The following is a 25,454-nucleotide window of genomic DNA, read 5'->3' as shown; positions in this document are numbered from 1 at the left end:
CCCCAAAGTTTGTCTTTATCACAGTTAGTATCTGTTTCCCCTATAGATTATCAGGGCAGAGACCAAGTCTGTTTGGCTCACTACTAAATGCCCAGGGATATAGTAGGTACTCAGTGGCTATATACTGGATAATGAATGAATGAGTGAATGATAATGAATGAATGAATGAACACAGCTGAGTTGTACATTTCATTCTTGCATAACTTTTCTAAATACTTAATATGCTAACGATAAGATGAGTTTGTTCTTTTTTAAAAAAATTTTAATGTTTATTTTTGAGAGAGACCGAGTGTGAATGGGGGAGGGGCAGAAAGAGAGAGGGAGACCCAGAATCCAAAACAGGCTCCAGACTCCCAGCTGTCAGCCACAGAGCCTGACGTGGGGCTCGAACCCACAGACCATGAAATCATGACCTGAGCCAAAGTCAGTTGCTTAACCGCCTGAGTCAACCAGGCACCCCAAGTTTGTTCTTTTATTATAACTAATAACTAATAAAAGAAAGTCCAGTGTTTACTTTTCACAGTTTCATGTTGGCAATGAGAGCTCAATGAAGATAAAGGTGAAGAATGTGGGGTTTGTGATCATACAGGCCTAAGTTCAAAACCTGTTTCTACCACTTACTAGTCGTGTGATCATGGGAACAGTACTTAAAAATTTTCTGAGTTTCAGCTTCCTCATCTATAAAATAGATCAGGCCTGGGTTTGAAGCCCTCATTCATCAAGTAGTAATTGTACAAGTTGGTTCAAGTTAATAATCTCTTTAAGCTTCAGACTCTATAACTATATAATGAGGCCAATAATACCTATCTTTCTCTGTCCTAGGCTTATTAGGAGGATAAACACACAGACACACACACAGACACACGCAAAGGTACACACACACACATTTGCCTATAAACATACCAATGTTGCTCAATTTGTGTAGAGTAAAAAGATAAAAGCAAATTAACACAACAGTGTGACATTATGTGCTACCTATCAGAATACCAAAGATAAGAAATTGGCCAATGCATGTTGTCAGTAACAATGCAGAGAGAGACAGGCATTCTCATACACTGTTGGTGAAATATCTTTTAAAGGCACTAAATTTGACCTAGAAACTTCCCTTCCTAGGAACCATACAATCACACGTGTTTATAAAAATGGCAATGTAGCATCGTGATAGTAAATTACTGGAAACAATAAAAAGTTCATCAATAGGACTAGTTTAAAAGTTATGAAATTGATAAAATGAAATATTATATGGTCATTAAAATGTAGAATTATCTCCAAAATATATTATTTGATGAAAAGACCAAAGTAAACAACAGTGCAAATTACGTTTTTTAAAAAAGATCACTCTCTACAAGCATCCAGTGTTTAAATGGGTTAAAAATACTTCTCTAAGAATTTACTGGAAGCTGCAGTTGGCTTGTGGGGAGAGAAATGAGGGTGCCCAGCTTGGGTGAAATGTATTTTCCATTGTCTGCACTTCGTTTTTGTTGTCTTTAACTGAGTGCATATATTCCTTTATAAACTCAAAATTAATTGAAATGAGCTGCTGCTACCATGGCTGCTCTTCCTCCTGTTATTAGAGGGTAGGGTTAGGCGACAACAGAGACCTCCGGGGTCCTCCAGCATGAAAGATGTAGGCGGCACAGTGGCAAAGTGGTTACCAGGGGAGGACACACTGGTCTACAGGTGCCAATAGAGAGACAGAGAAGGCCAGGAATTCTGGCAAAGAGGCTGATCAAACATCTGGGCAGTGGGTATGAGAGATGGCCTGTGCCTTTTTGGGTATCCTAAGAGGCGAACAGAAGCCAAACCTGACAGCAAGTGTCCTTTAATATGAATTTATTGGATTCTTATAACTACCTCAAAAATAAGTATCATCCTCATTGAATAGATGAGGAAATAGAGGTTGTGTAGTTTGTTCAAAGTCACAGACTAGCCAGTGGCGAAGCCAGTCTTTTCCAAAGGCATGCCTTAGGTGTACTTATTAGTATCTATGTAGTTTTAAGGGATCTTACTCCTACTTTTTTATTCACTTTTAGACTGCTGGTACTTTTGTTCAAAATAAGCACTTTATTAGAAATGCGGGTCCACTCTGTGCCAATGATTGCATTTGAAGCTGTGCTTGGTGATTTCCAGGAGCTCCTTTATTCCATTTGTGGTTTCTCTAGTTTCACCTCTGTTTTCCCTGGAGAAAAGACTGCTTGGCAAAATCAAGCCTCACAAGCCCTCCTACTGATCTCCTGTGGCCATCAATGTTTTCAGCTGGGAAGGACAGCTCAAGGAACAAGCACAGCGTATCTCCAGGCCTTCCAGACTAGGAACCGATGAACAATAAACATGGCTTTATCTTAAGGACCACTCCTGGCTTTACTGATCAGCACAGTTAGAAAACTATCAAATGCTGTCAGATCTGTCTCTACCTCAAATGAATACATTTTGGGCAATCCCTCTGATACTGATAGAGAAGGTAAGGTCTGGCCCAAAGTTAGGATGTAGATAGAACATATTCAATCAAGTACCTCTGGTTCCGGTATAAACTGGGAATTTCTTAAAGGAACTCTCCCCTTCCTAGTAATGTTCTCCATTCTAGGATACTCTGAAGTCTAAGAAATTTGGAAAGGATATAGCTCATAATTAATTTAATTTATCCAACCTGAAACAATCAATTGGCAAATGGATATTTTTCTTCTAAAATTATATTTTCATAAAGGTATTTAAAGGCTTGAGATGTTTTCAATCATTCTACTGCAATATAATGGTTAATTTTAAGAGCTCTGTGAGTTTGATTTGTATTTAAGATTTTTACAATCTATATATAGGTTGGTCTTTAATAACCATTTATACATTGCTTCTTTTTATATAGGTCATGTATTCTCCTGGGAGAGTAACAAGATTAGAAATAACAAATACGGTACAGAATAAATTAAAGTGTTTCAAACTGCATTATATAATTTCAGAAAATTGGTTTCACACTGAAACGTTTAAATAAGAAAACCAAGTGATTTAAGGGAAAAAAAACCCATAGTATATGCATTTTAATTGCTATTGTTTAGCAAGTTTTATCCTTGGCCATGTGGTTATCTGTTCACAGGGCTCCAGTAATGTGGCAGTTCATTGGGTCAATATGGATAAAATTATTATTATTTTTCCTTATTTAAAAAAAGTGGGCTTCATTCTCCCTGAAGATGAATAGCATTTATTAGTCAAAATGTCAAAGGAGTATCGTAAAAGTAATTGTATTTTTATATATAATTCTCCAAACTCTTGTATACAGAATGTTCTTATTACACTTAGTGCAATAAATTCAGAGGCTGTTATGGGACAGGAGATAGCAAAATGGGGGCCAATACTTTTCTAATTACTTAGGATAATAAAAAGTGGGGCTTGGTTTCCCTCTCCCAACGAAAGGAAGGATATCTGCTGCTCTGGAGAGTCTATTATTCTGGCTGGTTTTATTTGTTTCTCTGAAGTTTAGCATCACTCTCCTTGCACTAAGTCCTCAGGCCTTTTTCAGTTTTTCTATTCGTGCATTGAAGGCCTCTTCCTGTATTTGCAGCTTTTCGTTTATCTCGGTCTGTGAAGACAATCATAAAAAAGTGGTTATGATGAAGCTATCTTTTGCTGCACATTGTCTTTGCGGTTTTGACATACTATAGTGCCTAAAGACAGACATTATCCCTCACACACCTTCCTGTTTTGCAGACAGAGCCGTGTTTCGGCCTGTAGTGATGTGATAACACTCTATCATATTTCTCCGCACACTCCCCATGTATAGCGTGGCTGCCGCGAACAGGAAGTGGTATTTGGACAGCCATTTTTCACACAGCCTCGTGTTGGCAGATAGGCTAATTTATCTGTATTTTCAGACAGACTTTACCAATAAGCACCGAATCAGAATAACTGCTCTGGGCTCAGTTAATGCGCTCTTGTTGGTACCCCCACCCCTGTTCAATGATGTTTTTGTCTCCTGTGTAATACATTCTAAATGGGATCCCGGAAAGCCTCTGTTGTGGTATAACAACACAAATAATCTCACAATTAGAACAATTCTGATAATTAAGAATATTCATCATACATTATAACTCTTGGAATTATGCCACTTTGTGGTATAGTTTTGGTATAAAAAAGTAAAGCGATTGCTGACAGGTTTTAGTGTTTGCTGCAGCTGTGATAGCATTTAGCCTCTGGCAGTGATATTCTGTGGGCTGACATTGCTACCTGCACAATTCCAGAAATCCTTTTACATTATCTGAACATTAGTAGTCCCGGAGATGTCTTCCCTTTTTCATGATAGATAATAAAATTAGGTATAGAGAAACCAGTGGTAAGCAATGTGGTAAATCTAGTGTTTTGTTTAGGGGATTTTAAAAAAGTTTACGCGTGTATGAGGAGTAGTTTATACACATAAGTACTAATAAGCAATTCGAAGTTTAGTATGTGAACATCTGCAACGTAATTTGATGTCCTCAGGGTAACTGTATTTTGAGAAAACATCTATTATTTCAATTTATACAGAATAAATTTAAAAAATCAAATACTGTTTTGGTCCACATATAAATTTTCATTCTTATTTATTTATTTATAAGTGTAACCATAACAGGTAGTTTCGAAATGTATACCCTGGTTACCTTACCTGATGAGATTTTGTTTCACCTTCACTGGTAAGAATCAGTATTTCTGAGAAGATGGCATTGGTGTCAACAATTCTGGATCCTCATGAAAGTATCCTTCTTCTTTGGTTCAAGTTTTATCAAGCCCTACAAGTTTTATCAAACTCTGGCCTCTGGTTTCCCATTGTATTCCTTTTTTGTTTCCTGGTGTTTGGGTGGAGGAGGCAAGGAAGAATGAACTTGGTCCTCAGGGTTACAAAGGAACTCTGTCATTGTTTAGGAGTCACTGAACCCCTTGGGCGTGATTTTGGTAGATCTGGAAAGAGCACTGGTCTAGGAGCTGGAGACCAAGGGATTAATTTAGTTACATAATCTTGGACAAGTCACTTGGCTACCTTGGGTATTAGTTTTTACCTGAAAAATTAAGTGATTGATAATTAACTATGTTAACATTACATGCTAATTTTTAAATTCTTAATTCCAACTCTTGATTTTGTGATATATTCACCAGTGTTATATTTCATTAGTATGACTTTGTGAATTTTTAAAAATTTTTTTAGAAAGAGCGATCAAATGCAACTGGGGGAGAGGGGCAGAGGGAAAGAGAAAGAATCCTAAGCAGGAGCCCAATGCGGGGCTCAATCCCTCAACCTTGGGATTATGACCTGAGCCGAAATCAAGAGTCCAACGCTCAACTGACTTATCCAGGGACCCCTTGAGAAATATTTTTAAAATGTGTTACTCTTGTTTCTTTCTGGCATGCAACAGATTAGACCATATAGGTTTGAAGAAATAATCTTGTCTCAATTCCAGAGGCTTGGGAAGCTCTACTCTAACTAAACAGTTAATTCTTTCCACTTTCAATTCGTGTGTTCTATGTCCACTAATAATTTCATTTCTTTTGACTACGGATATGTACTAGCATTGATCAGCCTCAGTTTCCCTGTGTCACCAGTGTTTTCACATTAACCTGGAGATCTTTCTGGTATTTCAGTGAAACAAAATTCACGGACACAGGTGTGGGCTTTGGGGAGAAGGTTCATGCGGGTAAGATGTGTACCCAGCAGCACAGTGCACTGACAGAGGGGAGCTACGTTTCACAGCTCTGGACTGCGGTGATCAGTACTTCAGTTCAGGCACAACCAGCAGAGCCTGGATGAAAAGACTCCCTGTCTGGTCAAGAATGAGATTGTCAGTCTACCATGTCTCCTTGTTATTCCTCAGAACACTGCTGAACAGATAAGCTGTCCTAAGACCACTAGCGAGTGAAAGTTTCTATTTATTTTAAGGGAAGATTGGAAAATCCATGATCTGGGCTCAACAGCCTCTCAATGACCACTACCTTGAGGTGATGTCAAATTCAGCTTTTCTAACCTGGAAATTCAAATTTACCTAAAAATACCTAATGTCCCAAGATGGCAAACTTCCTTCAAGGTTTTCACATTATTTTACCCTATTGCTTAGACAGGGCCAAGAGCCAACATTTAATGTAAGAATTTAGTGTTAGTATTCATATTTCTCTGAAATGTAATTCTTTAAATATATTAAAGTTTGCTCCATTGGGTATAATTTTTATTATACAACTCAGGGCCAAAATAATTTCATCTTGAATGTATCTTTAAAATGAAAATACCTAAACTATATAAGCTTAAAATGTTTGCTCTCTTCAGTAATAATTTTAATTAACATCTCAGGGCCAAGATAACTTCATTCTTAATAAATCTCTAGAACTATAAAGTGAGTCGATGGGAAAGTAAGTGGATTAATATACAAAATGTAAAGATTCACACTACATTCTCTGAAATTTCTGAGCTATAGAAAGTGGAAAATGCCTGAAACCACACTGGAGAAGGAGCTCTAAAAAAACTGAACCCAAAACATGAATTTTCTAACTGCCTTTTCCTCTAAAAATCATAATAACAGTATGGCTCTTAAATAAAGGAGGGAAAAATATTGGAAAATTTAAAACATCTTACAAATACTCATTCATTAAATGTTCCCACAGCAATTCAGTGTATTCATACCCTAACCACTGACAGGGGGCTACCTTTGAACAGGCAAGCTGCAGTTTTAAGGGCCATTGACGCTGGAAGCCAGGGTTTAGAAGGCGAGAATAACTTACCCATCTAAAACAGGGGAAGACATTTAGGTAGGCAGAGAAATAATTAAACTTGGAACCTGACCAAGACACAAGGGTAAACACTGAAATAGTGCCACACCACGGTAGTATTAAAGTATCCAAAGTAGCTTGGTCATGATATTAGGGGTTATGTGGTTTTTGTGGGTAACACTGGAATTAGAACTAGAATCCAGGTCATAGCTTCCACTTAGGGCCTTTCATCAGTTTCTGACCCTGGAAACACTGGATAAATGATTTAGTCTTCCTGTGTCTATCATTTTTCAATTTATTTATCAGGGAAGTACCTGGCTAATTCTCATGTAGTTCATGAGGATTATTAAGCGAAAATACATAAAGGGGTTTGTTATCTTGAGACATTGTGTAAATCCACATCACCAAGCCATTTTATTGAAAAATTGGCAGTAATTGGCCCAGGCTAACGTCCGTGAATACACTGAAAATGGAAATGGTTGTGGCACCTAAAGGATCCGCACCTCCCACCCCTCGTCCACGTTCTTTCTATGTCTAATCACACTGGGATGAACCAGCTAATGAACATCCAGGCCTGGCAAGGTTGGCTTCAGGCCAAAGGGACAATAACACGCACATATAGCAATCATACTCTCTCTGTTACAGAGGAGTGATATAAATGCTACAAACACTAACAGTAAAAAAAAAAAAAAAAAAGTCAATGAATAGTTAAAAATACACTGCACACTCCATGGAACATGGCCTCGGTAAAGATGTTTTCAATTTGGGGGCCTGCAAACAATTCTATTACTGTCTAGTAGTTCCTCAGCAATAATTTCAGAGCTGTAGGATGGCAAAGGAGCCCAGGGCCATGATTATACATAAACTATATTTAGATGAAACGTTATCAAATCTATAAAGGAGATATGTTCTGAACTCAGTTTATTTCAACTGCACTCTGCCCTTCCACACAGTAACCAGCTATTACATTCATGGGGTTGTTAACAATAAAGCTTTGTGTGAAACGTGTTCTACCACTATTTCTGGTAAACACTAAACACCCCTTATTAAGCCGAGGACTTTGGCTGATTCTGTTCGTATCAAACCATTAAACGTTCACATAAATAGTGCATTAACATTTGATGATTAACAAGTAACAAGGTATGCTTATGCCAAGCTAACTAATCTTTTGCTCTTTCTAAATTAGTTGTTAATACAGTATGCTTTTTATATATAGTCTCGTGTTCAGATAACAATTAAATCTTTCCCTGAGATGCATTAATATTTGAAACATGTAGTATATTGTTCTATTGATTCATAGTCATTTCTATAAGAAATTATAAATCTTCTTCAAATTTGCAATTCACTTGGTTAATCATTTTGCCCGGAAAATGATGCAAGCCTTTGTGTTGAGGTAGAAGTGGTTTTTGTCTTGGTTTGCTTTGTTTTCTTGGACAGGAAAAATATCCACGCACAGAGTTGAACTGACTGATACATCATTGACAGTTGCTACCAGGACGGCTGTTCCATCACTATTTCCATGCAGCCTTTGGTGTAAATTGCTTATTAGTGATATGTAAAATGGAACAAAGTATCTGAGAGAAAACCTCTCTCAGAGAGTAACCTCTGAGAGTACCTGAGAGTATCTGAGAGAAAGATTTGAAAACCTCTCGTTAGAAATTTGGTGAGAAGACTTCCTGAAGAATCAGTGTTTACTGTTAGCAATGTACTCCATTTACTCTTGCAGGAGCAGTGTTTACAGTATGACAGGCACTAAGTCTTTACCATGTTATTTTTTCGGTTTCAGTGCCAGATGATTTTGTAAACTGGCAACACACAGCACACTAGGTGCTGTTAGTGAATCTGTTTTGTGATCTTCTGGAATCTCCGATGACTCAACTGAGAATTATGTGGAGATGTTGAACTGAGGTCCTCCATCATTAAGCATCGCTCTTGTTAGCAGAGTGTGGATAATATTTACAGACCTAAGGTGGAAGTTGCCTAATTAACCAATAATAATAAAGTAAGTGAGCACGCTATCAAGGCTGAGTACCTGAATGCCGATTAAAATATCATCTGTGACTTGACCCAGCACTGATTTTATATCTTCAATGGTGAAACCCACTAAAGGATCCGCATCGGAAATGTTGGCTTCTGACTGGAATTCCTCAGGGACTTGTTCTTGATCCAACCCCTGGAATATCAAAAGAGAACAGCACTCAAGTGATTTCAGGAGCATTCAGTGATCTATATGTAACCTCAAGTTCTCTTGGGTACTTTTCTACAAGGAATGATGCCAGTCTCGAAGGAGAATTTGATTTGCTATTATCCTGCATTTTCATTATTCATGAGCATCTTGACAGATCAAGTCACGGTGGCAATCAGTGCTTACTCTTAGGAAAGTGGAGGTGGAGACTGGGGAGGCTGGAGAAGGAGAGATTAAAATTGCTAAACCGTTCTCATCTGGCCCATCTGTGAAGCAACCCTAAAAGAAGTATTTGTATTGAGCTAAGAAAAATCAGAGGGGAAAGAAAATGGAAGAGCATTTGCTTTCTTTCCTCCTGCCCTTAGAGAATATAACACTGAGATAAGGTGAATTAGGAGACAAAAGGAAACATACCTTCACTTCTGCATCCAATGTTGGGGGTGGTTCTATGAATGTTGAATAAATGTCAAATGAGATTCCTTCTTCTAGAGGATCTGGGAGGAGACCACCTGCAGGCTTGACAACCTCTATCATTTGCTGGAGGGGAAGAAAAGAACTGTATTATGACAAAGCCTTTGGTGAGTAACCACAGTTTCGGCCAATCCATTAATTTCTCTCTATATATTATAATGAATATATAATATATAATACATAGCATATATTATATAACATATATAATAGGTAATCAAATTAATTAAAAGTATATGAGGTTTAATATATAATTATATATAATTAATATAACTACACATATAATATATAATATTTATATTTATATTTATAAATATATAATATTTATATATTAAATATATATTTATATAGTTCCAATTCTATTATATTTTAAGTGCTATCTCCTCTGAATTCTTGACACCACTGCCCTGTTAGTTCTCTATTGCTTTTTGGTCTCTGTATCTCTGTATCTTATAATTAGCATTTTATTCTTCCCACTGCCTTATTCTCTTTCTATACTATGTGGTTAGAACTTTATTTTATACTGCCTTGATCTTTAACTGTTTTATGTGTCAGTGTGTCCTTCCTGCTGCCTACAAGCTCTCTGTAGGAAACCATGTTTTAGATCTTCTGCATGCCTTATCCAGTTCTGGCAGAGGTTGGGTTCTTGAAACACCCAATGACAGCCTAATGGTGATTGATGTTACTCAGCAGAGTGCGGCTGTTCTTGGGGGCAATAACAAAGCGGCCACCAAGAACTTCGTGATGAGGACAATAAAGGCTCTAAAGGTTAATGTATAAAAGCCAGCACACTGTAAATCAGGGGGGATTTGCAAAATCAACCAAAAACACTGGGGACAAGACAAGACTTCACCGTGAGCATTGAATAATTCTGTAGCAAATGTGCAAATTTCAGGGAGGGTGATGGGTGGTCAACAGCAGAAATGAAAAACAGGAGTCAAAGAAGTCAACTTAGGCAGTGTCCATTCCACCCCGACTTGGAGGTTAGAAAGAGATGAGGTACTGATGGGATCAAACATCTGAATCATTTAATTAGTTCCTTTTGTTCTGATTCCATGTTTGACAAGCAATGTTTTGATCACAATTTGACTTCCCATCTCAATTGATCTGTAAAGACATGCTCAGTTGAGTGCTTTGATTTTCATGCCTATTACATTCTTCACTGTAAATCAGTACATTGATGTTCTAGTTTGTATAGTAAGCTCTCACGAGCTCATTTTTGAAGCCCTGAGGTGAAGTCACCCACTGTCTGCTGACAAACTCAGACCCTGAGCATACAAGTTTAAAGACAAAACTCTAAAAATGCAGAATATCACCAAATATTCACCATCCTATGGGACCTGGAAAATCTGAAGTCATCATACATTAATTTCTGACTTCTCCACAATAGTTCATGTTAACTTACCTGTTAAATATGTAATAATGTAATAATGTCTAACTTACGTGTTATAATATTTCACCATTTGAATATTAATACTATTATTTATTAAGATAGGTTTGGGAAGGTCTTGGAAGCTAAGCTATTATCTAGCCATCCCCATATGTTTGCATTGAATTCATATTATTAATTTTAATTCAATTTTATAGGAAGTTGCTAGTTTGTATAGATATATAGAAGGACGGAAGTGTTAAAACTTTATAGTCAAGGCAATTTAGAAACCAAGCAATTAAATGATTGTCTTATGGTCAATTCATTACTAGTGACAGGATGGGGATTTAGACCCGCTGTGCCAACTTCTTGGCCCATGTGGTTTTCAGTATGCACGTCATCATGCCACCATACTTGGAAATTATTGATATTATCAATTGCTTAATCTCTTCTGTTAGGTGACATCTTATATTGTTGTTCACCAGATTTTCATCTCAAATTGACGAAAGGTTAATCAATATAGAATACAAAAAAAATATCAGAGCAATTCTTTTCTCTCATCATGTTTATACGTGATTTTTTTCCCCCAAATGGGATGTACAAGCATTTTCATCTTCCCACAAAATTATTTGTACCTTTTTTTATCATGCTTGTTTTTCATCCTCCCAAACCTTACATTGCTCTTTATTTGCCCAAGCTAGGAAAATGAAACAGCTAAATATATTTTAGTGTCCTTTGCAACATTACAGGTAAAATAAATAAGTTGCACATGGGAATCCAGAGACAAGGGCAGATGATGAGGTATTTATTTAGTAGTATAGACTCTAACAGAAGGTGAGGAATAGGAATTTGGGGGAAGTGGAGTTGAGTTAGACATTGGAAAGAGGAGAGAAAGGAACTGAATGGGGTTTCCTGAGTTTACTATAAGCACTGAGAAAGAAAGCATGAGGTAATCTGCAAAGTAAAACATTTCTTTTCATGAAACAGAATTTTATTTTGTTGCTCTTGCTAAATATGTCTTACAGCTCTGCTTTTCTACACACAGGTAGGGCTTTCTGCTAATTTTCTCTCACCCCTTGGTGGAAGTTCTCAGTAGGTCACCCCTGCATCCTGGTGGTAGCAAATTCTTCCCCCTGCCCCCCTGTGCCCTTCCTTCCATCGGATCATACACAAACTGCAAGCAGATATGGGTGCTCAGTTTTTTCACTCCATCCCTCACATCCCCTTGGTCTGCATTTCTTTATATGGCTCATCCGAAATACCTGCCAACTACCAGTCTTCCTGGTCTCTGACACTGGTTGTGTGTGTGTGTGTGTGTGTGCGCGCGCACTGGGCACACACTTGGGAACTTGGGTCACTCCCAGCTCTATATTATTATTTTTTTGGTAGAGTGAAGCTCCTGTTTATCTCAAGAACCTCTTTTGCTTGATTTTTATGAATATAGCTCATACAGGAATTCATTTGATTTAATTCCTGCACAAAAACTGGGGGTGAGAATTTCTCTTCTTCAGAGTGTCTTGCATACTATCAACGAATCAAATCACAGCTACATTTTTCTCTTTCACAAAGAGTTACATTTGGCTGTGTTAGTAAAAACACTGTAAAGGAAAGAAAAGTCCGGTTTCAGATGGGAGTAAATATAAAGTCATTTCATTAATAATAAGAAAGCGTACCGTCAAATATATAGTTTGAAATAAACATAATACCAGAAGCATCATAGTGATTTTCCCCCCACTAAGTAGTCTTTTTCAAAAACAAGTTTAAGGAAAATTAGAATCAATAATTGTGGTGAGAGCACAGAGCCAGCAAATATGTTTAAATGAAACCGTCTGATGCAATACTTTCTTAAAAATACAATTAGGCCTTTGTATTTTTTTTTTAACAAAACCTCATGTTTTACAACATCACTGGTTCTGTAATAAAATCTATTTAAAACAGAAAGACATGGTCAGCTTTATTAAGTTAGATTTTCTGAAAGAACGTTATAATTTCCTCAAGTCTATGAATAGTTGAAGCAAATTAAATAAAGCTAGTTTTATAACTATTTTTATACATTCCTGTAGCATTGTAATTGTCTCATATTTTTTTTCCTCAAAAGTCTAATACGTTACCTCTTAAACCTCAAAAAATAAAAACAGAAGAAAGATCAAGTGTGTTTATTAAAAAAACACTCCTCTTTGGTACCCTGTGTTAGCAACACCCTTTCTTCTTCTATAAGAGAATAGCACCCATAATCTTCAGATCAAGAAACAAAGGAAAAGACTTTAAGTGACTTGCCTGAGGCCTAATGCTGAGATTAAAAATCAGGAGTTTCTGATTATACACATACATCCATTTGGCCAAATGATTGGTTTTGCTTGACTTTCAAATACCCCCTAAATATTACTTTGAATGTAAAGCAATAAATGTGTTTCTCTTGCCATTTTTGAATGCTTGCACACAAATGGATATAATAAAAACAATCATGTTGTTCCATGTGAATGCCATTTATATTTTTTCTGATAATGAGCAGACCATTTGAACCAAGGTGAGTACATTAAAAGCTCTAATAAAGAAGAGAATAGATTTCTAAACAGAATAATGGACTGTTAAGTGAACATACAATAAATAACATCTACAGATGTGGTCGCTAGAAAATTAGTTTTGCATAACTTACCACTATACATTTCCCCCAGATGTTATCTGTTACATGAAAATTAACTTAAGTTAGTTATATTGTTCATTATGTGCATACTGCATTAGCATTATTTAAGATGGTTTACAATCTCAGCTTTAGTGGAATTGTACTATGGTATTTAAAGAATATCAAGTAAATGGTTTTTTGGCATAATTTAATACTCGTAAGTACAAAATTTCATCGCTGAACATTATGTAGGTTTTAAAAAATCCAAGATCTTTACTTTACAAGCCAAATGAAATCACTAGAATACTTTTAAGACTTTACATATTCAGTATGAAATGGACATCCATCATGGGAATAAATGATAGGAATTTTGAACCCCCCTGGAACTAAGTACAGGGACAGTTTAGGTTTACAAAATGCTGACAGGAATTAGGATCTGCTTCAGATCTTTACTATGTCTGAGAAAAAGTATAAAATTTTTATCTAAAAACTGCATTACTTACTGCTTTCTTTTTCTACTTTGTGTGTTAACATCATTGATAGTATCAACTCTGGTTAATTGTTTTTGCTATTTATTTGTTTTTGTTATTGTTTTGTTTTTTATTGTTTTTGTTGTTACTTATTTTACTCTTTTATTGTTTTCCATTGGCAAAAAAGGGTAGATGATTTGTGGGTAGTGTTTGTACTGATGAAATCTATGATCAAGGTGGCAATTATTAAATTATTAAATACAATTATTAAATTATTCAAGATATTAAAAAATGTCATTGAAATGAAAACTTTCCACTGTTTTGAATGGCAGGAAGCAAGATAAATCTGTTAAGCCTTTTCTGAGCGATAGAAATACATACAAAAAACTGGTATGCTTTAAAAAGACATTTGTTTCAAATTGTCAGATGATGACTTCATATGTAAATCAAAACTTACTACAAAATGTCAAAGTTTCAAAAAGCAAACTTTATTGCACACATTTCCCAATACTAACTAAGGAGAAAAGGCACAAAAATTCCTGTAACGTTTTAACTATTTTCTCCCCTTGAAAAAAGGCATTACTCATTTGCAAGTCTAATGAAGTGGTACATGTGTGGTTCTGGAAATTTTTAACAAAAATCGTAACCCATTGCCCACAATATACTACACAAAAAGTAACAACATATGAATGCCACCTGTAAAATGCAATAAACTCTGGTAATGTCATACTGAGGCCATAAATTTTAAATCAAAAGAGAGGAAATTCACAAGCTAAGATTATCAGAGAAACTTCAATTAATCCATTTCTAAAGTGTTTTCTTTTGTGTTCAGGCCATTACAAACTTCTTAATATACCCTGTAAATGTAGAATATCAATTCTGCTACAAGAGCCCTCCTCCCCCTTTGCATTTTTGACTTGGAAATAAATTTGCAAATGCAGCACATTAATTTTCTTTCCTGTGCTTAATATGCAGTATTTACATTTTGAAAAGGTTCAAAATGTTGCCAGGCTTCTGCAGGGTATGAATAGACATCTAATAGCAACTTCTATTTTTATCCACAACATACTGGCAGTTTGAACATCTATAACTTAATAGAGCTTTGAGACCACCAGATCCACACGCTAATCACCTGAACGGTGATGGGTGACACAGGACAAGTTAGGACAGGAAATGAAGACTACCCATTCCAGCTGAAGCTGCAAGGAGGAATTTAAGTTGGCAGGCTGCAGTAAACCAAATTGCAGTCTGGCTAGGACACTTGAGTTAACACCTTGTGCCCATTTTTATTTATATCCCCTGATTTGATCTTGTTTAACTTGGGCTTGAATTTTTTTTTTTAAAGTTAAATAACTAAAGGAACTGATTCCAGAATATTTTAGACATCTTTAGCATTTCCAAGCCATAGTTCTGCTTAAGGCCAACATTACAATTTGAAAAGAAATCTGAGTACTCCTATCTTAATGACCTCTGACAGCAAAATCCTCTCTAATGAATTTGGAAAAAAGTACCTTCTCATAATGTAAATGCAATTTAAAAGAAAAAGATGTTTTGATCTGGCTGTAGCATAAACATTTCCTGAGGGATAGAACAATTCTTCAGATACCCAGATATTTTCTAAAGATGGCAATAATCTGGAAGATAGACCACTGAATTACAGGCTTTAGACTTGGCTCTATTCCTAATTGTGTGATGCTAAGAAAATCCCTAGGCCTCAGTTTGTTTATCTGTAAAAGTAGGATAATGATAATTGCTACCTGGCTACTTCGTTGAATTGTTTCAAGCACAAATTAGGTAATGTGGATGAAAATTCTGGGAGTTCTTCAAAGGGAAAGTATTATTAAACCCAAAGGTGTATTATTATTATTTATAATTACTGTTATTATTGAAAGGATCATTTTTCTAAAGCCAGAACTGAAAGAGTAGAGTAACCATATTAAGAATACTGGTCCATGCTATGTCTATATGTAATTGTTCACATTGCCCAAAGAGTCCAGCTAACTCAGAAGAATTTGTTAATAAGTACATGCCATCACCCTGTTTCTAAATAGTCACAGCCTTTAAATTACCAAACACATATCCAATGCCATCTTATTTGAAGAATTCCTTGGACCCAAATAACTTCTCTCTGGAGACCTAGATAGCATGACATACTTCTTTGTTGTGTGGCACGCTCAGGACTACAGCAAGACACCTATTTAGAAAAGGAGAATGTTTACATCTAACTTTCAAAAGTAGAAAATCTGCTTCTCCCCCGACCTGCCCACCCCCCCCCTCAACCCCCGACCCCATTTATCATTCTTTTCACCTTTTGTTTCTCAGCAACCGATGTGGTCTGTGGTTGTCCAGACTGAGTTCATTTCAGAAAGATTTCCTTTAACAGATTTCATCAAAAGTAAAGAGTTATGGCACATAGGACACATTTTTAGCATGTCCTTCTTGTGAAAATTGAAACACTGGAGCTCTTGAACCTGCTAAGTTCAACACTGTACTTCTGATTCTTAGATTGACCTTATCTTGTGACTTCCTAAGGGTCAGAGAGCGAAAGTCTGGCTGGTTCTATTAGACATAGTTGGAAAATAACTAATGCTTTTCAAAAGTATTTTTTAAAAGCCACTCAGAGTATATTTGCTTAGCTTATACGTTAAAACGCATATCCTTGAATTCAGTATAAAGTATTTCAAAAAGTTCTGATCATGGATAAATTTGTTTTGGTTTTATCTTGGTGTTCCATGTAAAGTTTGATGGGTTTTATTATTTAAAATTGAGGAAATACTCTAAATTATCTCCTATTCTAAGAATTTGAAATTAAGTATCAGTATCTGTAAATTAGCATAATAAAGATGATTATGCAATTATCTTTGTGGAAAGCTTGTTTTGAATTTTCAAATATAAATTTTAAAAATTGATTTTATATATGTTGCATTTTAATTACATCGTATGATAACTTCTGTGAAGACAAAACTATTGCATGGCTTTTATATTTGAGAATATTCTTTTTGAACAAGTACCTGTAATTTACAGAAATTATAGGAGATAACAAATTATAATGGTTAGAAGGGAAACTACAATAAATGAAGGAACCTTAAGTCCTTGGTGCTAGTCTTTTTCTTTTCATGGACTTCCTGTTATTTTCACAGTTTAAACTACCTGAGTAAGAGGAGGCTGAAACTATTTGGATAAAGCTATCCATGTAATTTATTTAACTTCAAAGCATACCAATTGACTTGCACTTCAGTCCTGAAGTCATCAAGGGTTGTAAGCAAAAAAACAAAACAAAACAAAACCCCCCAAAACAAACCAAAACAAACAAAAAACCCTTCTTAACACTATACTGGAATTAATTTCATTTAGAAATATAAAGCTTTTTTAGGCTAAATGAGAATATCTGTAAAGTACTCTGAAATCTTTAGAGAAGTCAACATAATATTATTATTTCTGACCTCTTGGACTCAAGATGTCTATTTTAAGTAATCTGACATTAAAAATGTGCTGACAAATATAGATTAAAAAACAACACAGGAAGTTGTAAATCAGTTGGTAACCCTTAGCATCAAGGAAATAAGAGACCATGAAAATGTAGTCATTTACTTTAGTCAACCTCAACCTTAATTTTTAACTAAAGAAAATTCACAGAAGGCATGATGTTTACATTTTGGATATTTTATTCATAGTTTGTGTGTTTCCTTTTTCTCCAGTGGGCTCATAAATTATTACAAGGAAACATGTTGTCACAGTTATAAATATTTCCCTCTCAGCTTAGCTCCCTTCACCCACCCCACCCCCCTTTTTTAAATCTCCATTAACTGATTTTTTAACTGCTATAGTCATTCCTCTGTGATCAGCGGGTCAGGCTTTTCTTGCTTAGGAGGGAAGTGCTGCTGATTACTCTTGTGGGCCTGGCATTTAGAAACAAAGCTCTCTCAGGGAGCACCCCGGCCCTTCCTTCCATGCAGGGCAGTCCATTGTTATATACATGGGGGTGTCATTATTTCAGTAACCGAACAAGAGTCTTGTCTTTCCTTCCCAGGAAGAGCTCTAGGCCCTCTAAGTTTCCAAGGCTTTTCACGGAATCTAAATTCTTGGAAATTAACTACAAGACTGATTTTGTGGACAATGGCACATACAGCAATCGATTTTTTTCAAAAAGGCCCTTTCACCTATACTCTGTTAAAAACAAACTGAAATAATAGCAACTCTGAAAATCTTAGGTGGTGTTTGTATTCCAGATTTGAGTGTTTTAGCAATCTGGATTTTTTTCCCTTTACATGCACAGTCAGAGTCTTGGACTGGATCTGTCCCTCAGTAGAGAGTATCTCTGGAACATGTTTTCTTTATTTGTAAAATTAGGGGGTTAGACTAGGTCATCTCTAGTTCAGTCACAGATGCTGTATCTTATGTTACTAAACTTCAAGTGGCCTTTTCTCTATTTACACAAGACTCAAAGTTGCCAGCCTGTGCAGATCCTCAGATTCAGTATTTTTCTGTCACAAAGTTGGGAGACTATTTGGATTACAGTCTTCGTACTTGATGGAATCTTATACAGGTTGCAGCTTGTCCATTTATTTCTACTTAATTATCTCCTGCAAACCTGTTTCTCCTTCATTTTCTTTATCTCTCAATGACATCACCATTTTCTTGGTCTCGGGACTCAAAATTTTGAGATTGTCTTCAGCTGTTCCCTCTCCCTTAGCCCTACCATTCAATCAGGTGTTGGGGGCACCTTCGGATATCTGTCACACCTTCTTCCTTCTTCTTCTTAGCATTCCTACCATGTAGCCTCCAGATCCGAGATCTTGCCTTTAGAGATCCTGAGCTCCAGCCATACTGGATTACTCCCTACTTTCCCACTAAGCATGCTGCTACAACATAGTGGGTGCTCAATAAATATTCGCTGTATGAAAAGAGTGAGCCAGCTAGCCAGACATCATGGGTGGGGTCCTTTCCCAGAAGTGAGTCTTGCTTGTGCTGCCCTCTTTGCTGGGAGGGCATTTCTTCCTCATCCAAGCTAGTCAATATTCCATTTGCCCTTCCAGGTTAGCTCATTCACCTCAGTGGAGTTTTTCTTGATCCCCTTGTGCTTCAGAGTTTTTTGTTTGTTCCCCTTGTACAGTACTTGTTACCTTGTACTTTGAGTTATAGCCGTGCATGAGATATCTCCCACCACTTTGTGGAAACAACTTGAGGGTATAGACCATGTCATTCATCTTGAGACAGTAGCTCAGGTCTTTGTACAAAGATGGCATTCGTTAGGTGTTAGGTACTACATTAGGGTAACATTTCATTTAAGAGTTTTCAGGGCTGGGGTGCCTGAGTGGCTCAGTTGAGCATCGGACTTCAGCTCAGGTTATGATCTCATGGTTCGTGAGTTCCAGCCCCTCATCAGGGTCTGTGCTGACAACTCAGAACCTGAAGCCTGCTTCGGATTCTGTGTCTCCTTTTCTCTTTGCCTCTCCCCCACTTGTGTCTTTCTCTGCCTCTCAAAAAGAAAGAAATGTAATAAAAAAATTAAAAAAAAGTTTTCAGGGTTGCGAATTTGTTTGATGTGCTATGATTCAGTTTAAAAGTTTGTCATGAAAAATTATGCCACTTGGAGAAGGAAATCTAATGGTTTGTTGTTGCATCTGTGCAATACCTGTATTTCTCAGTTCTGAACGGAGTCCTGGGTATTTGTTTGATTATCATAATGCCAAACGATAAAACAAGCTCTCACTGACTGGATTGCATTGCTTAAACTGACTAATGGTTGTTTTACACAGCATAGTTTAAAATTCTAAATCATTCATCAGAGATACCACTTGCCCCACATAGCTCCTGATGGATGTACCATCAGAAAATCCTTAAGTTTTCTGAGTTGCCCAACTCCAGGCTCCCATGATTCACATTGCTTTTCATAGGCCACCCACCAGCATCCCCAATCCCCCAAGTACTGTGAATTGAACCCAGTGGAGTTGTGGCAGCACTGGTCACCAAGCAGTAAAATGAACATTGATGATGAAGAAAAGAAGCTCTTGTTTATTGGGAATCTACTCTGAGTTTGGAATGGGACTAGTTAGAAAGCACACTATAAATATTAGGTACTTCAATTCATACTACATTGTGAGGAGAGGTTTTATTGAACTCATGTTTTGGGTGAAGAACGTAAAGCTCACAGGGTTAAGTAACTCAGTCAAGGTCACACAACTAGAGAATGACAAATTCGTCAGAACTTGAACCCACATCTCTTTGGCTCCAAAGCCCATGCACCCAACCCTTGGTGGCAAGTGGAATCCCATTTGTGTGTGTGTGTGTGTGTGTGTGTGTGTGTGTGTGTGTGTGTGTATTGATTCTCTCTGGTTTACAGGTGAAAAAATGGGTTCAGACAAGTAAAATGATATATACACACTAGGGATCTGAAAGTATAAGTTCTCAGGGAATTTCAGAAAGAGTTTGTTCTCTGGTTCCTCACAGTCCTACTGTGCACAGTTCCAAAATACTCAACAAAAGATATGGAGGATTTATTTTTTTTAAGGTGGCAAGATATAAAAGGCATTTGGCTTATAAAGAAATTTGAGAACATGCTTAATTCATTTCTGTAAGCAGGAAAGTATACGAGCATCGGTTTGCTTTTGGTGACGAAAACTGCATGTTCCTGCTCAAATAGCATTTTGTCTCATTTGTTGTAATTGTAATTACTGTTTTCTTTGGAATCACAGTTTTTTCTAGGAACAGGCATATGCAGAAAAGCAACCAATAACATAGACAGTTAAAAACACATTGAGAAATGAGTATGGTTATGTGAACAAATCTCTTGTGATTATTCCTCCACTGTGTGCTGTAATGTGCTTTAAATCCATTTCCATATTTTTAATTAACACTTAGTTCCAAAAAACTTTCTGGAGGCCATTTAAATCACAAATGGAGGAAAAAACAAATTTGCTTTATCAGAAAATTGACTATAGACTATTTTGGTGGCTTTTATTATTTTTACATTTTAATGATTAAAATTAAATATAGTCCGATTACTCACAACAGAAGGCAGTGAAATAATTTTCATGGCTGATATAATTTTAAAGTCAAACCTGGGTGAATGAGATATTAGTTCTCTTGTGGATGAGTTTCATTGTCCATCCTGTGGCTCTAATTCCTGATCAGTCCCATCCATTTCATAAAAGGAATTAGACAACTGTACCAAGTTACTCTTCTAGCAGAGCCCAAGTGGTGCATTGGCTTTATCTCAACAGCTGTCCTATAGGGACTATAGTGTTTGTGCTGTCTTATAGATTTTAGACACCTGTTTTCAGTTTGAATCATTATTTTTAAGTGTCTATTTATTTATTTTGAGAAGGAGAGAGAGAGAAAGGGGCAGAGAGAGAGAGGGAGAGAAGCCCAAGCAGGCCACCTTGTCAGCACAGAGCCCAATGTGGGACCCAGACCCATGAACCATGAGATCATGACCTGGCCAAGAGTCAGATGCCTCACTGACTAAGCCACCCAGGCACTCCAAATTCATTTCTTTTGAGTGAAAAACAGACTGAACAAACATTATTTTAAAATTCTTTGCCCCCAAAATACGATCTGCTATTTTGAAACACAGTCATTGTCACAAGTAAAAGGCATAAGTGCAGCTCTCAGAGGATGGTTATTCATACCTGGTCCTACAACAAAGGCCACTGTCCTTGTCTAGAGAATGGGGATAACAGTCGTTCCCCACTGCAAGGGTTTTGTAAAGATTAAATCAACATGTGTAAAGCACTTACACAGTGTCAGGCATATGGAAACAGCTTAAAAGCATGAAGCTTGATTTTTTTAAATATATATTTTCATGTCACATATTTATGTCTACAACAACAATAAACAAAAGGTAGGGTAAGGACTTGGTCTGTTTTGTTCCCCACTTCATTACCTGGCAGGTGGCTGGTAAATATTGAGAAAGTAATAAATATTTACTGAATAATTAAATGTAGGAAATCTTTGTGGTCAATAGACCATTCTATCACCATTTTCCCCCCTGCTATTAACATACAGGGTGCCAAATTTTAAGATTTTTTTCTGTTTCTCTTTCCTGCTACCAGCCCATGCCCCAAACCTTGATCCTCTACTGTGACCTATAACTAAGACTTCCCCTCATCTGCACGTCCAGCCTGGTTCCTTGACTTGACATTTTCCTCCCCATTAATGGTTAGATTCTTCCAAAAGGTGCTCGTGTTAAATGGAATCCTGCCAAATGAATACATTGTAGTGGTAAGACTGGAATATAAGCATGAGTGTAGCCAGTTCCCTGATGAAGAAATTATTCAGGACAGGAAAGCCCTTGAAGGATCGTTCTGGTTTTCACACGTGTATGAACACAGCCCTGGCATGAGGGGTTGCTAATGAAGCCAGAGAATGTGGCCCAGCATGTTAATTTACTTGATTCAGGGAACTTCCTGGTATTTATAAATGAACTTCATACATTAGGCAACTGATATTTAGATAAGAAAATCAGAAAACAGCACATGCTGTAATATAGTGCTTTAACAGATTGTAATATCGATTGATTCCAGCAAAGCTACCATCATTTAAGTAATCAAAAACAAGCAAGGACAATGAGCTACTGTTTTGAAATCCTGCTAGAAATAAGAAACCAGGACTGAAACCATTCAAATATTACAGGTAAATTGCAAAACTAAGCCATAATACCAATTGGGTTAATCTAATTATACAATCTGCAACTAAGCCTTAACAGATTTTGGATTGGAGTATCATTGGAAGTGTCAGCCATCTGATTATCATCATTGCCCTAAGATGAAGCTTTTACCTTTGAAGGATCTGGTGTTCAAGGCATGTTTTGAAGAACAGATAGAGTATCAAAATGTTATGAAAAGGCACATTCTATTTCCTCAGCTTCTAGTTGTATTTGAAACATTTTATTTCTGTTCATCTCAGCAATGATTGCAAATACTAAGAAACAACTGGGAAGATGATATTTTACAGTAATTCGTTATTCTAAAGGATACCATTTTCCTTACAGTTTATTTGTTGTAATCAGTTTGTTTACTTGCTTATTGGAAAGTAATTTTATTTTTGGTTGTAGACACAGAAGCACAGCATTATAACTGATTTATTCTTTTATTAGATCGATTTTTCTGCTGGTATATCATAAGGCATTTTATTATTTTAGCAAGAATTTTTTAAAGCGTTTGCTGCTACATCTCTGAACTTCCCCATCTCACTAGCATCTGTCAGATTTAATCACCTACAGAACTACCTTATAAAGATTACCTTATCAGAAAAAGTGTCAACTTGTGAGCTTAGGTGTGAGAATTGCAAAATAAAGCTGAGCTACACTAACAACTGCTGTGCTAATTTATTGTAAATTATGTTTTTTTTGTTTGCAGAGATAAGACACAGAAGTGCTTCTATTTAAATTCATTTCCTATTATTTTAACATAAATACCAAATAGCTCGACAAAAAATGTGAGAACATAGAGTATTCCTTAAATAGGTTCTAGTGATAGTGAAATTTATTTTTTAAGCTATTGGTACCAGTCTTGTCACATTGTTCTAGGTGCAGAATCAGACAGCACAATTAAGGCAAAACATGGATGTTTAGAATATTATATGGAAGTTGCTGATTGTCACGTGAAGAGTGATGATTTATAATATATGAACTGGAAATAATTGCATAGCAAGCTGGTCTACAACAAAGCCTTAATTCACTGGGCTGACACTATAAACTCATATAATGTGTCGACCTGGCACCAGCCATGATAGATTATGGCTGTTCAGAACACATAAGCACATCCCTTTCATGAGCATTCTGGGAACCGTAGTTCAGATGACCCCAGTAAAAACAACTACAATGGTTTTAGCCAAGCTCGTTTTCTAAGAAATGTAAAAATCATGATGAGTCATTATGTTATTAAAATTCAGAACTAGGTGGCAATGAATCACATGAAGTTATCACCTTCAAGTCATCAAAGGGAGTATAAATTGGGTCCTATAAAGTACCATGAGTCTCACTGCATTTTTAACTAGATGAACCTCTTATATAAACAAGGTTTTATTATTATATTTATTGTTATTATTATTAAAACTAGAGTGAAATTTAGTGCACATAAAAGTGAAGGGCTAATGTTGCTAGCTTGAGCCAGAAAGAGGATAGGCCTGTATTTGTAGACTGGTTACGTAGCACTGTCATTACATTTTGACCTATTCTTGTCCTTATGAGTCATTGCCAAACATGGGAATTTGTTTAATTCTTAAAAATGCATTAGTGGATGAGGCATGTGGTAAGAGGTCCTCAAATCAATTTTGTTTTTTAAGTTAAAATAGAATTTTAACATAGTTCTCACAAGAGAACTTGAGAACCAGCTATAGGTCACCTCAAATGTTTCATTATCCTCTGTCCCCTCTTTTAATACACTGGATCTAGACATACCATTTAAGAGAAAAGTTAAAACACCATTTTGCTGGCTTTGCTATGACCTTCTGCTAGTAAGCTGTATGCTGTATCAGATCACATATTTAAAAGAGTTTTGCCTCGGGGCGCCTGGGTGGCTCAGTCGGTTAAGCGTCCGACTTCAACTCAGGTCACGATCTCGCAGTCCGTGAGTTCCAGCCCCGCGTTGGGCTCTGGGCTGATGGCTCAGAGCCTGGAGCCTGCTTCCGATTCTGTGTCTCCCTCTCTCTCTGCCCCTCCCCCGTTCATGCTCTGTCTCTCTCTGTCTCAAAAATAAATAAACGTTAAAAAAAATTAAAAAAAAAAAGAGTTTTGCCTCTTGAGTAAGATTTTGATTTCAGTTCAATTCAGTTGATCTGGGTGCATTCCATCCAGGTAGGACTTCTGCACTCACAGGGTTACAAATTATAACTGGAGGTGAAGTTAGAAGCCAGGGGATACAAAATCAATTATAACAATATGTGAACATGGCTACAACTGGGTTAGAATAGGGGACTACAAGATTAGTCATATTTTATTTAGCGAATGACTGAATGATGTACTAGGTAGGAGATCAGTCAGACAAAGACACTAGCAAGGAAGGGAAGGGCATGATGGAGTATGCCGGTGGATACCACTGTCAGCTGTCTACTCTTCATATAATGATCCAAACCCAGAGGAATAAGTGGCATTAAACCACTTGAATATAAAAATATCTTAAAACAAATTTGATTCTTGAAGAAGTTGAGCATAATTATTAATTTGAGCATATTATCTGATTATAAGGAAGCGTATTATTGATTATAAGGAATTGAGTGTATTATTTGATTATAAATAAGAACAGAAGAAATACCATTGTTGGTTAATGGTTACTTTTACTTAAAATGTTTATAGTTGGAGGGATACAAATAGGCCTCTGGTCATAGATTATGGAAAACACATCGATAGCTAAATATATTTTAAAAATCCAAAAATTAATATCTACTGACATTTATGTAGTCTTTTTTTCCCAAGCCCTTGACAAACATTACTGAAGATACATACAGGAATAGCACTGAAATGTTGCTACTCTTTCAAAGGACAAGATGTAGATTCAAGAGAAAAGTAGCAAATGGTTGATCTACTTAAATATAGGTCTGCAGAATATAGGTGTGCATTTGGAAATGAAAACTCACACCACAGTACCTCCCTCCCCAAGCATTTGTCATATTCTATTTCCACTT

The 25,454-nt window shown here is 36.5% G+C and overlaps 1 protein-coding gene across 3 annotated transcripts in view; it reads right to left on the bottom strand.

Annotated features, from left to right (window-relative positions):
- Positions 1–1,816: 1,816 nt before the first annotated feature.
- Positions 1,817–25,454, bottom strand: part of CABCOCO1 (ciliary associated calcium binding coiled-coil 1) — a 119,846-nt gene continuing 96,208 nt past the window's right edge. Inside the window, exons 6-9 of one of the 3 annotated variants that reach the window (XR_006701486.1) lie at positions 9,314–9,436; positions 8,747–8,887; positions 4,628–5,018; positions 1,817–3,568 (exon numbers count right to left, since the gene is read on the bottom strand). Coding sequence is in view for 2 of the 3 variants with exons in the window: in XM_045437535.1 (XP_045293491.1) it covers positions 3,494–3,568; positions 8,747–8,887; positions 9,314–9,436 (339 nt within the window). In the remaining variant the exon portion in view is untranslated. The remainder of the gene's footprint in view (positions 3,569–4,627; positions 5,019–8,746; positions 8,888–9,313; positions 9,437–25,454) is intronic. The other 2 variants (XM_045437535.1, XM_045437534.1) reach the window with 2 other exon arrangements.

This window comes from Leopardus geoffroyi, chromosome D2 (assembly GCF_018350155.1).
Source record: "Leopardus geoffroyi isolate Oge1 chromosome D2, O.geoffroyi_Oge1_pat1.0, whole genome shotgun sequence".
Classification (NCBI taxonomy): Eukaryota; Metazoa; Chordata; class Mammalia; order Carnivora; family Felidae; genus Leopardus; species Leopardus geoffroyi.
This window is presented reverse-complemented; position numbering and strand designations above follow the sequence as displayed.